We start from the raw sequence: 15,634 nt of genomic DNA, 5'->3' as shown, positions 1-15,634 counted from the left end.
TTCAAATTGGATATTATATTTTCAATTCTATGCTCAAAAAGTGGTTAACAGGTAATAAATGGATTATAACTACTGCATAAATATAAGTTAATACCATAAAATGCATTATGAACATTCGCTTCATTGGATCCGCATGCGCGCGAGGAGTGTTGATGCATTAATGAGAGGATGACACTGACAGTGATGTTGAGACACACTTGCACACACTTCTTAACAACAGCAGATGTGTTGTGTGGTGCGTGTACACATACAAACACACATCGCCAGAACAAATATGACTATTTAAAGAAACACCAACATCATGTGTTTCGGTGGAGAAATCCAGAGCTTTAGAGACTGCACTCCTGTTGGGATCTGAACCCACATCACACTGGTTTTAAATCGCTGTCATTCTCTAAATGTGTTTCCCACAGCAAGTGTCCTGGTTTCACAGCCGGGAATAGCGCTGACTCTATTATGGGCAGTAATGTGAGCTGGGCAGAGTGGGAATAGGAAAGCCTGGAGATAATTGTGTCCTGCGAGCGTCGACGGGTTCAGAAGAGCTAGATTGATGAGTTCCAGCGAGGGCGTGTGTGTTCCTGTCGAGAGATTACAGGCCTGTCCCGTGAGCAGCTGCTTCTGCTGGATAATTATCCCAGTGTTTTCTGTAAATGAGGGGTCATGATCGGCTCTGAAGCGTGAGAGACCTCTGACTGCTGCCACACTACAGCAATGCAGACACTGCCTTCTGTCTTTCCACACCGCACACCGCCGACACGACTGGACGTCGCTAACAATCATGCGTTATGCTAGAAAGATGACATTTTTTTGGTCTGTTTTCTCCAAAAGACTTCCTGAAAGAGCTTAGTAGTTAATTAGTAGGAGGTGAGATCAACACCCTCTTGAGATGTGAATATATATATACACACACACACACACACACACACACACACACACACACACACACACACACTGCCCGCCCAAAATAAAATCGCTGTTCGTATTTAAATAGGCTAATGCTTAAGCTTTTCATTTCTTAAACAGCCGTATAGGAAGAACATCATGATCATATTCCAGGATGATAATGTCAAGATTCATCAGGCTCAGATTGTGAAGGAATGGTTGTGAGGAACATGAAGAATCATTTTCACACATGAATCAGAGTCCAGATCTTAAACTCATTGAAAGTGTTTGTGATGTGCTGGAGGAGACTTTACAGAGAGCTGGACTCTTGCATTGTCAAGATCTCGACCAAAAATGTGTGCATCTCTTCATGGAAATAATATCACAACATTTATTTACATCAAGAAGTGCATACATTTTTTGGTCAAGATCTTGTATGGATAACGCATTCAAGCTGGTCTCCTCCAGCACATCCCAAAGACCTTTAAAAAAACTTTTATTAGCTTTGTATTTTGCTTTGTCAACAACTGACTCAATTGTGTTTTTTTGTTTGTTGTTTTTTGTAGTTTGTAGTTCATACAGTCCAGCAAGATCATGGGTTTGATTTCCTACGAATTCATGAACTTATAAAATATAAACTTTGAATGCAAGTAAGTTCCTATGTAATGTAAAGGAATTTTAGGTGACATTAAAGATGTTAATAACATATCTCTGTACATATCTCTATTAAGTCTAACTGGGATGCAGTACGTCCTTATTTACCTTGTCTGAGAAGTAAACACCACTGTTACTATGCTTGATCTCAGCCAAAAGGCCCAGTGAGTAACTGAGTTCTTGAATATGATATTTCAGTGCTCTTTCCTCCTCTTTTTATAGCTCAACTAATAATCTGTAGCATATTTTCACTGGCGTGGCTTTTTCTCGCTGACTGATGCAACATGGCCATTACTAACAGTGTTGCAAAGCAGTGTGGAATCTCAACACTGTGGCACTGAATGGCACACACACACACACACACACACACACGCACACACGCACACACACACACACACACACACACACACACACACACACACACACACACACACACACACACACACACACACACACACACACACGCACACACGCACACACACACACACACACACACACACACACACACACACACACACACACACACACACACACATGCACGCACACACACACACACACGTATATGTGGTTTACGGGGACTCCCCATAGCTGTAATGTTTTTATACTGTACAAACTGTATACTCTAAGAATAATAATAATGCATTTTATTTAGAGGCGCCTTTCAAAACACTCAACAACTTAATGTCAGTCATACAATACACAATCAAAGCAATATCAGTTGAGCATTAAAATCATACATAAATTATAACTAATCAGGAAAAGCTCAATTAAAAAGATGATTAAGACGTGATTTAAAAGTAATAAAAATCATGCACAAATTGCAGAAGAGAGTTCCAGAGTCATATTTTCAGCAAACATTTGCTTTGAACATTCAGTTTAACAGCATTAAAGAAGGCAAATGTCATCCTTCATCTGAAGTGTATATGCATTTTAAACACATTATGTTCTTTGTTCATGCAATAAATGCACATCCCTGAATGAGCGCGGTTTTATAACATATTGACTTTAATGCTTTAATGCGTCTAGAAATGCATCTTCATATTTACAGGTAAAGCTTCATATTCAGCTAATTCCCCATAATTCACACCCTGAATATACTCAAACAACTTAATATAACTAGGTTTCATACCAAAATGCAAACAAATTTAAACGTTAAAACCTTGCTATTTTTTACACAGAGTACTCGTTCATCTCAAGAGTCTGATGGTGATATATATATAGTGTTGGTAATGATCATATCCAGTAGGTGGCAGCATTGCATTTAATGTCACTTGGACATCCATAACAATCCTGCAGACTGAAGGAGGACAAACTCAGCTTTATATCACTGTCTGCTACTGAGCATTAGTTGCAGGACTCAGTTTTTATATCGCTTGTGTTGATCTGTTTTCACCAAAGCTCTGAGATCGCAGTGAAACCTGACCTGGACCGTAAACTGATTCTAAATATTTTCCAGAACCCATAAACTGGCGAGAACTTTCCTCCAGTGTGTTCGATCCAACACCCTCCTTCTCAGACCCTCACAATTCAATCCAGATCTTCCCACTGGAAGTTAAAAATAAATCTCTCCGATACAATTGCCATTGGCCGGCATTCATTTATTCCTTGTAAAAGCACTATTTTCGTTCTAGAAGAGCTGAGGAATTTGATTTATTTGTTTCCTCTGCTCCATTTCTTTCGCAAGTGGGCAAAGTTTGACATCCAAGCTTGCAAGTGGAATCATAATCCATCCAAAATACTGCATTTTTTGGCATTTCCAATGTTTTGAGAGCTGTTTGAAATTATGTGTGTGAGTCAGTTCATCTCCCCAAAATCCTGATGATTTCAGCAGTTATTATGTTATCTGATCAGACTCCCGCGGGTTTCAATTCTCAACTTTCACATTCTTATTTCCCAAATAAAAAGATGCCTTTGGCAAACGTCAGAGATAGCTACAGTAAATATGAACCAGATCGGACTTTACCATTTCAGATAAGAGTTTAAATATCTTAAAAATGGCAAATAGCTACAGCTACAGCTGGGCTATAGCTTTCCTGTAGCTCAGTGGTAAGAGCATTGCGTTAACAATGCAAGGTTGTGGGTTCGATCCCAGGGGATTGCACATACCTATGTATAAATGTATAGGATAATGCAATGTAAGTCGCTTTGGATAAAAGCGTCTGCCAAATGCATAAATGTAAATGTAAATATTATCACAGAATATTAATGACTTTAATGTTTTACCACAGAACTGAAAATGAGTGTTTCCAGTTATTTAGATCTGACAAACCTTTCCTTTGGAGGGTATACACCATATTAAAATAAGGATATTGAACTATAGCAGTTTATGTCCTCGTTTACATAGTGAGGTACATGTGTGTATTGCATTTGGACTCGTTAATTATTTCATGGAGTTGATTTTTCACAGTGGATTAGCTTTTTTTCTGAAACATCTGGTGTGAAGAGCTTCCGCTCAGTTAGTCACAGCGAAGCTGACTAATGTTTCATCATCCCGTTTCCCAGATTGTTGAGCAGATTGGATTCTCAGGCACTAACAGTCTTAAATTAAACAACTTCTGTCTTCAAATCCTGATGTTTTGGTTCAAGACTTTACCTGGATAGAGGAGATCCCAGTGCTGTATTTTGTCCAGTATTGGTCTTCAAATCCTGATGTTTTGGTTCAAGACTTTACCTGGATAGAGGAGATCCCAGTGCTGTATTTTGTCCAGTATTGGTCTCTCTGAAGAAGGGGAATTCTTCGCTCCGGCCTACAGGACCACGTAATATGTCATAAATAGTTGCAGACTTCCTCTTTCCTGTCGAGGCTCGTCTACGCTTTCCGTCGTCAAACCCCGAGGGCTGAATATGCTGGGATTATTAACAGTGGATCTTACGGGACCTGGCTTGATTGTTTCTGCTGTGTTGACGTTACTGACGAGAAACACTGTATAAACAATTAATACTGTCATAAGAGCTGTAGTATTTATGATACAGTATAATGCCCTTGTTTGACTTGTTTAGCAGATTGTCGTCACTATCCTATATAAACCTTTTTTTTTAAATAAATAATTTATTCACCAAAGGTGCATTACATTGGTCAAATGTGACAGTTTGTAATGTTATAAAAAATGCTTTTTGAAAAAAAGTCACACGGTTTCCTCAAAATATGAAGCAGCACATCCGTTTTCAACATTGATAATAATCATAAATGTTTCTCGAGCATCAAATCATCATATTAGAATGATTTCTGAAGGATCATGTGACACTGAAGACTGGAGGAATGATGCTGAAAATTGGGAATAAATTACATTTTACAATATATTCACATAACTATTTGAAATTGTAATAATATCTGGCAATATTACGTTTTTATTGCATTTTTGATCAAATAATAAATGCAGCCTTGGTGAGCAGAAGAGATTCATTTAAAAAAACATTAAGAAATCTTACCGACCCCAACATTTTAAACAGTGGTGTATATACACACGTTTTTACAGATTTATACGAACCGCAGGAAAGCAAATCGATAAACAGTGTCAAATCACAAAAAGCTGATGAGATGAGCCACGTTCAAAGCTGTAACACTGTCCCTCAACTGCTGAAAAAACATGCTTATATACGTTATTATATGGCATTTTTAAATGATATTTTATTCAGTATTATTTTTGTAGTGAAGAGGGTGTATTGCTCAATCCTGGACCGCAGGAACTCTCCGCGTGTGCTTTATGTAGGAACGCTGGCCTTGGGAGGGCCAAAAATGGGATCGAGTGTCTTTTTTTGGTGCTGTCATGAGCGTGTGCCGGTGGTGCGAGAGGTCAGATGAGCTGATGAGGGCAGAGGATCTGCAAACCACAGTGGAAATCAGTGCTCCTCTGGAAGAGCTATACATGAGACCGGGATCCAGGGGTGAACAGTCAGTCCCCGGGGCCCGTCGGCCTTAGGTTAGGGCTCCCGGGACCCCCGGTGGCTCCTGAACAGCGGATCGACGGTGTGGAGAGTTGAGAACCCTCCCTTCACTCATCCGCTCGCTCAGACGAAGAAGAGAGATCGACGAGAGGCAGAGAGAACTGAGAGGAACTTCAAGCGGCGGCTCAACTTTGATAACTGCGGATTGAGGAGAACATGTATGGGTTACCATAGCGCTTTGGATTTATGCCGTTGTGTTTTCCGGGATTGAGATCGATGTGTTGGTTTGGTGTTGTTATGACCTCCTGCAGAACTCAACTCTTACTCTTCTGTGCGTTTTTCTGCAGGGCCAAAGACATGAAGAACCGGCTCGCTTTCCTGAGGAGGAGGAATGAGTCTCCCGGAAGCACCCCAGTCGGCAAGCTCGACAAAACCTTGAAGTCTATCAAGTAAGTGTGTGTGTGTGTGTATGTGTGTGTGTGTGTGTGTGTGTGTGGTGTCCGCCTGCTTGCTGGGTAATTATCCAGCTGGTGGCTCTCTGCTCGTGTGTGTGTGGGATGAAAGAGACAGACTAACTGAAAGGATGTCTTTTAGATCAATACGTTTGGAAGAGAAAATGTTGTGATATTAACGATTACCAGCAGGGCTTGACATTAACACATGCCAAATGTGTGTGTATTTCAGCAGTGTGTAGCACACTCACTCCTACTAGCCACTTTGGCAGGTTGAATTTTATATGTAATATATAAAAAAAAAAAAAAAATTTTTTTTTTTTTTAAAGGCATCTAAAATAATAAACTATGTGCAATGTAGCGTTGTCAAAAATATAGATTTTTTTTTATACCGATACTGAAATATCTGAAATGCTTCTAATACACCAATACACACATTACCCGCCTCTCCTCACTCACTCGTTTCATTCTCCCCGGATGAATATTGTTTGTGTTTCAGGGCTTGAATTTCAGCGCGTATTGCACATAATTTTACTCATTCCCGCAGATTTTGTGCTCACACTCAAAGTATGCACACATAAAACCACCTTGAGTTCGTTTTCACTGCTTATTGCGCTTAAACAGTCGAATACTCACAAAATAATCTTGGCGAGTATTCACTTAAACACAGTCAGTTATGTTTTAAGTGAATGTAAACAGTTGAGAAAGAAAACACGTGTAACAGTATAATGGATCCGTGCGTCAGGTCTTAAAGTGACAGCAGCCTAATATTCCTGATGACAAATTATGAGATAATATTACAAACATCTATATGGCATTATATCAAACCACTAGCCACAGTGGCCGGTGAGCAAAAAAGTTAAGCCCTGATTAGTAGTCATCAAAGTCTATAAATAATATAAAGTTCAGAGGATACCAGAACAGAAATAAAATAGAATTATTATTTTATTTTATTTTATTTTATTATATTTAATAAATGTATTTTATTTCAGCTAGTTGCCGAGGCAGCATTTCTCATTTTCATTAATTTGAACTTGAAGTACTAAAATAACTAAAACTAAATAAACTAAAACTAGTAAATAATAATTAATAAAAACCCTCTCGGGTTACACCTTCTTTTGATGGCCCACTTTAGACATTTTACTAACTTTAACTCATTTTGCAACTAGATGTCAACTAACTCTCATTAGAGTATTAGTAGACTCTTAGGCGTTAGGGTTTGGGTTTAGTAGAATAAGTCGAAATGTAATAACTTACAGTCAGTAGAATGTCTGTTATAAATTGTTAGCGGATATTAAGTAGACAGTCTATTAATACTCTAATGACAGTTAGTTGACATGTATTTGCAAAGTTACTTATAATTAGTAGAATGTCTAAAGTGGACCCTCGAAATAAAGTGTTCCCCAATATTGACAACTCCAAATATTCCAAATATTAACAAAAAAATAAGTAATATAACACTGACCTTCCAAAGATCTGTCTAATGTAGTGGATGTCATGCATCACAGGGTTAAATCATTAGAGTTAGGGTTAAACATTGCAGAGATGTTTTGATGCGCAACATTTTTATTTTAAGTATGTTCAGCTATACATAACTTGCTAAATATGAGTTGTTGCATGGAACAGATGTCATCAAATGAATGCACAGAAGTTGTAAGTAGGTCAGAATATTCACAGGTGTAAAGCACAGATCTTTACTTCAGCACACTTTATGATTTTATCTCGAATAATGCTTCCCTGTTAGATAACGTTCCCTTATTAGGCAGTGTCATAGTAAGTGTTAAGGCTGCAGACTGTAGGAGCTGAGCTTAGACAGACGATGAAGACAAGAATGAGTCTTTGAGAGAAGAAGTGGGCGGAGCCTCTGTCTAACATGCCGTCCTATTGGTTGAGCTCCGCCTCTTCACAGAGGGACATATAAAAGAGGCCGTCCAACAGAGACTCACTCAGACGCTCAGACTCACACACACTCACACACACACACTCGAGCGAGAGAAGGGCACAGCTTCGAATGGGTCATACAATGAGAAACCTGACAGAGATGGGTTTGCTGAAGAACCGCACTGCCTTTATTTGCAGGCCCACTCCGGAAGAGGCGATAAAGTGGGGAGAATCGTTGGACAAGCTGCTCGTCCACAAATGTAAGACATATTTTCTTTATTATAATGCTTCTGTGGATGTAATATAATGAACTTGTTGTATTTGCCGAATTCCTTTTGGCTTGGCTTGAATCCACAGGGATGTCGGCTTGCATTGTTGCATTGTTTTAGGCATTCATGTTTCCTCTCGACTTCCTGAGTCACTGAATGAACGCTCTGTTGAACATGCTCAATGCCTTTCATAGTAATCCCAGATGAGTCCTAGATCCGTATGGAGTCAGAGAAAGACCACAGATTAAAACCATCCATATCATGGCTTTTCATTTCTGATCAGACTCAGTGGTTGTGTGAGGTTCAGAGTGCTTGCGAGACACTTTTTCCGCAGCGAATGTTTCCCTCATGTGAAAGGCTGAGAGCATCCACATGCTGTTATCAGCAGGCTCTGATGGGAACGGAAAGGTGATTGCGTGCTTTGGGACGGAGCCACACTTCCTTCTATTTTAATGCTGGCCGCCTTTAGATCTGAAAGGAAATGTCAGTATGCAGCGCTACTGTAAGGAAGATACTTTCAAGAATGCACTGGAAAAACAATCACATCCTTCATTAAATGTGGTCTTGTACACTGCAAAAACATGCTTTTCTTACAGAGTTTTTTTGTCTTGTTTCCAGTCCAAATATCAAAAAATGCGTTAATCAAGATGCATTTTCTAAAGTAGTAAAATGCCACAAGGTATTATGTCTTTGTGTTTTGGGGAAATATATCAAAATTAAGTGAGTTTTTGCTTAAAACAAGAAAAAGAAAAATTATCTTGTTTCTGTTTGAATTAAGATCATTTTTCTTACCCCATTGGCAGATAATTTAGCTTGTTTTAAGCAAAAACTCACTTCATTTTGATTAATTTCCCCAGAAAACAAGACATGATATCTTATACATTTTACTCAATGCATCTCGATTCAAGAATTGTTTGATATTTGGACTGGAAACAAGCCAAAAATACTAAGAAAGAAAAGCATTTTTGCAGTGTAGAACCGGCACATTTGTTTTCACTTGTTTTAGGCACGGAAATTCACTTGCAAGTCACATAAAATGAATGAGATGTAAAATGGAAATGGCATCCCTGGTTACGAAAAAGATGATTTAAAATCAGTACAAATGTTATCATTTAGCTTGAACTGCATTCTAGTTATAGCAAGCTGCAACACAAATAATGTGAGGGTTTGAATCTCCAGTTGAGTCACTGAAATGCAAGAAATGTTGAATTAATAAGAGAGTAATGTTTCGTCCGAGGCATAGCAGCGAGAGTCTTGGATGAGAGCGAATCTTGGTCAGAGTCGTGTTCTTGACTGGTTAATGCGCTAGTATTGACTCACGGGTTGGCGCGCATGGAGGCTGCCGTTGCCATGGCTCTCTGTTTATCCATCCAATAACATCTCCCCTTTCTCTGCCTCTTTCTTTCCTCCCTCTCCCTCATCAGATGGGCTGGCGGCGTTCAGAGCTTTCTTGCGCACAGAGTTTAGTGAAGAGAATCTGGATTTCTGGCTGGCCTGCGAGGATTACAAGAAGATTAAATCCCAGTCCAAGATGACATCGAAAGCTAAGAAAATCTATGCGGAATTCATCGCCATCCAGTCCTGTAAAGAGGTGAGCGTGAAGTCTCGTATTCATCTGAACCTTTTACAGACCGCAAACGTCCACGGTTAAAAGTTCTAACTGGGAATTGAAAAAGTTAAGTATCAATGCCATTCTGTATTATTTAGCAGCTTGGCTGGAAATATTCTTAAAATGCTCCACATTGTGTCATGAAACTAAAACATTTGTCAGAGCCACGGAGGATATGATGTCATGCCTGACTAATGGACTCCCTGTTGGCCGCACAACACACACATCTGACAGTTTGAGTGCGTGTTTTCATTTTCCAAACTTGGAAGGCAGTTTGGAAACTCAAAATGAGACGAGCTGCAGAACTTTCCAGCGGTGAAAATCAGGCCAAGCTTTGTGTAGACTCACACTGACTTCCAGCATGAAGTCCAGTCCAGATTTCAGCTTATTCTGGAAAGACTGGAAGAGAGTGTTTCACTGAAATGTTGAAGGGATAGTTCACTTAAAAACTTACATTTTGTCATAGTTTAATCAAACCTGTATGAGTTTCTTTCTTCTGTTGAACACAAAAGATGATATTAGAAAGAATTTTGGTAAAAAGACTGGTGACAGCACCAATTGACTTTCCTAATATGGAGGGTGAGTAAGTAATGACAACATTTTCATTTTTTGGGTGAACTATCCCTTTAAGGGACCAACCACGGTTTGATTTTCATGTGCCATTTAAGAGCAGGTTTATATATAAAAAGATTGGTTTTCTCGACTGGTTTTAGCTTCAGGAGCCAGATTTTAAAATGAAGCGACCTAACACAATAATCAAACACTACCAATGTCAACAACACAAGATATGGGAAGTGTTTTCTTCTCCCTTTTAAAAGTTAATAAGCCTGTCTATGTTTTGTGCCAATCTCCATGAGCTGTTGTAAAGAAAATGTATACTAAGTCTACATGACTTGCGTATGATCAGAATTTTTGTACATCCACAAATAGTATGCAGGGTTCGTACAAGTCCTGGAAAACCCTTGAAAACAGCTAAATTAAAGTAACATTTTTGTTCAAAATAAATAAATAATTTCACGCAAAATTTACATCTGATATGTCTATGAGCTTGATATTGCTCATTTATTTCCAAGTATATGATACAGCTTCAGGTGAATCATATATTAAAGAAAAAAAAAATAGTTTGATTGAGGAAATATCGTTATCTTTGTCATATTATCCTTTCAATGGTTACGGGGGTTTCCCGTGACTGACAGCGCTGGTCAATGCATCGATCTCTTTGAAGCATCAGTCAGAAGCGTTGCGCCTTATAAGGTGTTGTTCAAAGTTAAAATAATCCCCTTGTTTAAACCTTTCTTCATTCCAGAATGAATCACCATTTTTTTTATTTAATGAATGTTCCACTAACTCACTCTTAAAGTCCCCTATTGGCGTACGTAACCTGCACTGAAGGCGTTGATAAACCCCCATCAGACCGCTTCTCAATACCAAGTACGTCAACATTATAATATAAAATATGATTTATTGAACAATAATAGCCATTATATACTTTGTATTGAATATATATGATTAAATAAGTTGTAATTTGTATATTGGAAACCTTGTATCTGTAATTGGAGTAAACCGAAATCTTAAACTATATTTTTAGTGCAAACAAGTCATTAGACTGCAATATAATTACTTTGTAGTTATTTACAATGAAATGCTTTAGATTTTACAAATGAAATCAATTGTTTTCTTATTACATCTTTTAATAAGACGCTTATTCCCACTTTCTATCCCAATTTCTAAAGTTCTAGGGCTTTGTTAATGTTCCCATACTTAAAGTTCCCACAGCAAATGTTTTATTAGTATATGTTTATCTACTCACCTTTTTTAGAATTTGAATGATAATAAAGATATTGTTTGATAAGTGAGATCTCTGATTGCAGTCCTTGAAAACCGACAAAAATAGTCTTTGAAAGTTCATTTTACAGCATCTGTACGAACCCTGAGTATGAACTGATTATTCAGAGTCATTGTAAACGTGATTTTGTTTCAATGTGGATTATAAAAAATATTGTGCGGTTTAATTTCCGTAAATCCAGTTAAATAGTGTTGGAAGCAGCAGTTTGTCATTTGGTTCAATTTCACATTTCCATGGCTCTCAGAAGTCATCATAATTGGGTAGACTTCTTTAGTGGTGAACTACAACAACTATAAGTTTGGCATTCCCCCCAAAAAATCCATGATAGTGTTTCTATGACTTTCCAAAAGAGGGGAACAAAATATCAAGAGATTGATTTGCCATCACTCCCTCAGCCGTTGTATTAGAAACGCTCACATTCAGTTTGAACTAGTTTTCTGTAAATGAATGCCCAAAATATAAAGCACAAAGAAAAATGACGTGAATGTACATTCAAATTTGATCCGAATGAAAGTAGACGGTGGAAAGGGTCCATTGGACACCCCTGCATCTCTGACTAAAACGACTGTGGACTTGTAAGTAACGGCTCTTCTTTTGTCCCGCAGGTGAATCTGGATTCCTACACCAGGGAACACACTAAAGAGAACCTGCAAGACATCAATCGCTCGTGCTTCGACCTGGCCCAGAGGAGGATATACGGCCTGATGGAGAAAGACTCGTACGCTCGGTTTCTGCGCTCAGAGCTCTACGTGGACTTAGTGAATCAGAAGAAACCAAGCAGCACATCGACATCATCCTCCTCCTAAGACGACACAGAGAGAGAGAGAGACACTATAAGAAAGTAGCATCCGCAAGGTTTCTTTCACTTAGCATTTCATTGTCATCAGCCATTCTATCTGTTAACGTGGCAGAAAGACAGAGGGTGGAGAAATGCACGAGGCGTCGTTTACAAATGGTGAAAGATAGAGGAGAAGATGCTGGACGAGTGGGGCAACACCACGCTGAATAATGCTGGTTATTCCCATTTGAATGTTATTTAATTTGTGTACTGGAGATTATCGAGGCCGCTCTTGCCTCTTTAACACTATGACAACTGGGTACTGTTTAACCTCTTCCTCTTCTTCTGATCGAGCCACCAACCTCGCTTTGTTCTCCATTTCACGATGACTTTCCCGGACACTGAAAAGCGTCTCGTCTCGACGGGGTTTGATGTCTGGATGGATCATGCACTTACTGCTCGCTGGTGTTCCTGTGAACCCTCCTCCACGTCTGTCGACTCCACGCCACATGATGACGTCGCTCGCACAACATATAACTTAATCAAGTAAATGTACAAAGGAACGCACTAGAGCGAATGGACCGAACGTTTGGCTCCGGGCTTGAAATGGACTGTCGCTGGTCTCTAAAGACTGTACAAAACATGCTTAGCTGCGATCTGTAAAGCCAATAAGCCATTCATTGTAGCGCCACATATTAGGAATGAAAGAGACAGTATTCTCAGGATATTACGGCACTCAACTATGAAGCTTCCAGACTTATTTAACCCTTTGTTTCCTCACTTTTCGGACTTTAGGTTAAATCATGCACTCGATATTTAATAGGGCACACGGTCAGTTAGGATCTGTCCCTTCACTTGTTAATAAGAACGACGACATGTTTTACCAGTACAAAAACGTAGTTATTTATTAATAAGTTTCACTGGTTGCTTTGTTCATTGCACTCAGCTGAATTTCCCTTTTCCACTTTGATCCAGGTCAGCAGCTGTCCTGATGTAAGTGCAATATGTTTATTATTTTTATTTGTGGACTTATCTTATGGATGAGTTTACCTTTTGTATGAAAAAAAAGACAATGGATTGAGCTCTGCATTAATATTATTGTAAGTTACTGGTAATGTAAGGATTACATTAGTACACAAATTATTCTAACTGTGTTTCCCTGGCAGCAGGCAGCCGGGTTAATGGATGTATATATGATTCTTAAGAAAAAATGGTTACAAAAAAAAAGATAAAAACACACAAGGTTTTGTGGGCGCACCATGAAAAGCGCTGTACCATGCTGTACCTATGTAAATATGTGAACCTTAAAGCTATAAAATGACATGTATTGTTATAAACCGGGGTGGCGCAGGTATGGTCGTCCTCGGCTTTGGACGTACACTGCTTGTAAGTAGTTATATGAAATGTATTTTATCATTTTAACTGTTTACAATTCCAATGCATCTCCTAAGATAGCAAGTGCAAGAGAAAATAGAGGTTTAAAAAGTGTCATTACAAAACACAAATAAAACATTTAGATGGTAAAAATCGACAACATTGCCTCCTGCCTCTCTTTTATTGCTATAGTAGTAGTAGTAGTAGTAGTAGTAGTATTGCATTGTGCATTGCATTATTGAGTGTATTTTATAAAACCGATAAAGATGTCCAGGGTCAGTGTTTACACCACAATCAACAGAAAGAAATACCAAAAGAATGTCCAGAAGGTGTTTTCGTGACAAGTTAGGCACATTTCGTTTCCTCAAATGCTCATTACTGCATATTGCACCACTGAGAATAATCCGCAACTGGGAATGGGAAATTGGAAAAATGAAAATATAGGGTGGGGGTTTTGAATATGCTCAGTTGTCATGAAGACGTATAAATAATGCCACACTGTCACATGATATAACCCTGGTAAATGATCTGGATTTTGTTTCTTCTGGAGGTTTGGTGTGGAAGTTTTGAAAAGGCGTATATTTAAAATCCACCATGACACTCTTACATGAATTTGCAGAATGTAAAGTAAATTATGATGAATAGCTTTATAGAGTAATTTTGGGGAGCACTTTATTTTACAGTCCTTTTCCCCATGTACATACTATGTACTTATTATAGTCATTACAAGGTAATAACTAGGTACTAACCCTGAACCTTAACCCATTTACCTTATATTAACCAGTATTCTCTTAGGTAAGTACACATACTGTAAAATAAAGAGCGCGCTAAATTTGTAATTATTTTGAAGAAAAAATAAGACAAAAAACCCCCCACCAATTTATGCAAAAAAACATGAGCTAGACACATTTATTATTTGTTTTCCCTCATTCCTCATTGTTATATTCATCACACCCTTTCCCAGGATTTCCCATCATTTAGAACCGAGGATCAAACAAATCCCAGCGGAATGTGTGTGAATGTTTCGGAGAGGAACGGCCTCTTTTATCAAATGTGCGCACATGTGATTCAGAGAAAATGCAAGTGCAATTAACAAACGCACTCACAGAAAACATGCATATGATGTGAGATGTGTGAAAATCGGGAATCTGAGGGTGCAAAAAAATCAAAAACATTGAGAAAATCTCCTTTAAAGTTGTGCATTTATGTTGGCGATTGTGCTGCATTCACTCACACAAATAAATGCTTTATATATTTACGGTGGAAAATTTACAAAATATCTTCATGGAACATGATCTTTACTTAATATCCTAATGATTTTTGGCATAAAAGAAAAATCGATAATTTTAACCCATACAATGTATTGTTGGCTATTGCCACAAATATACCAGTGCGACTCGTGACTGGTTTTGTGATCCAGGGTCACAAATGTGAAATATATTTCTGCATTATAGGCCATTTTATAGCCTATAGACAGAGCGGAATAATTTGCATGTCTGGAGCCAAAGTATGCATACTAAATATTTGAACTTAAATGCTGTGTAATTGTATTATTATTGCATTAGATGTCCACATATGTACCTGTAGTTCTCCGACTCGGCCACAAGGAAAAGTGGGTACGGTAGTTTATGTCCTGATGTGGCGCTAAGCACTTTTATCACATGAAAACCGCTTTTATAAATCTAAACGTTGGAGTGGATAGCATACACACTCTCTTAGACCAAATCCATGCATGTTTTATAAATGAGGCCCGAGATCTCTCTGAATGAGCTTTATTTTAAGGCTCGTCCTCTTGAAATCAGAATTGAGTGAGCTCTTCAGAGCTGATGAGAACCCGTGGCCCTCGATGGCTTCAAGAAGCCCTGCCAACCCAACAAGGGCACTTGATCAGAATAATTCACAATAATCACGTCAGATGTATCTGAACACACTCATGAGCATCTGTCTGCTCTTCACACACCCGCTGAAACACAGCAAAACAGAGAGTGTTCAGTTTACTCAATC

The 15,634-nt window shown here is 38.6% G+C and overlaps 1 protein-coding gene across 8 annotated transcripts in view; it reads left to right on the top strand.

Moving 5' to 3' along the window:
* rgs3a (regulator of G protein signaling 3a) overlaps positions 1 to 13,790 on the top strand; it is a 142,241-nt gene extending 128,451 nt beyond the window's left edge. For 7 of the 8 annotated variants that reach the window (XM_082170509.1, XM_082170510.1, XM_082170511.1 and 4 more), the window contains 4 exons: positions 5,769 to 5,870; positions 7,953 to 8,014; positions 9,448 to 9,614; positions 12,084 to 13,790. In XM_082170509.1, the coding sequence (XP_082026635.1) occupies positions 5,769 to 5,870; positions 7,953 to 8,014; positions 9,448 to 9,614; positions 12,084 to 12,284 (532 nt within the window). In that variant the 3' untranslated portion in view covers positions 12,285 to 13,790. Of the gene's footprint in view, positions 1 to 5,498; positions 5,640 to 5,768; positions 5,871 to 7,952; positions 8,015 to 9,447; positions 9,615 to 12,083 lie in introns of those variants that run through there. The other variant, XM_082170516.1, reaches the window with a different exon arrangement.
* Positions 13,791 to 15,634: the final 1,844 nt, after the last annotated feature.

Source organism: Leuciscus leuciscus (assembly GCF_965113295.1).
Source record: "Leuciscus leuciscus genome assembly, chromosome: 5".
Lineage (NCBI taxonomy): Eukaryota > Metazoa > Chordata > Actinopteri > Cypriniformes > Leuciscidae > Leuciscus > Leuciscus leuciscus.
The sequence above is the reverse complement of the archived record's forward strand: the minus strand, read 5'-3'. Positions and strand labels throughout refer to the sequence as shown.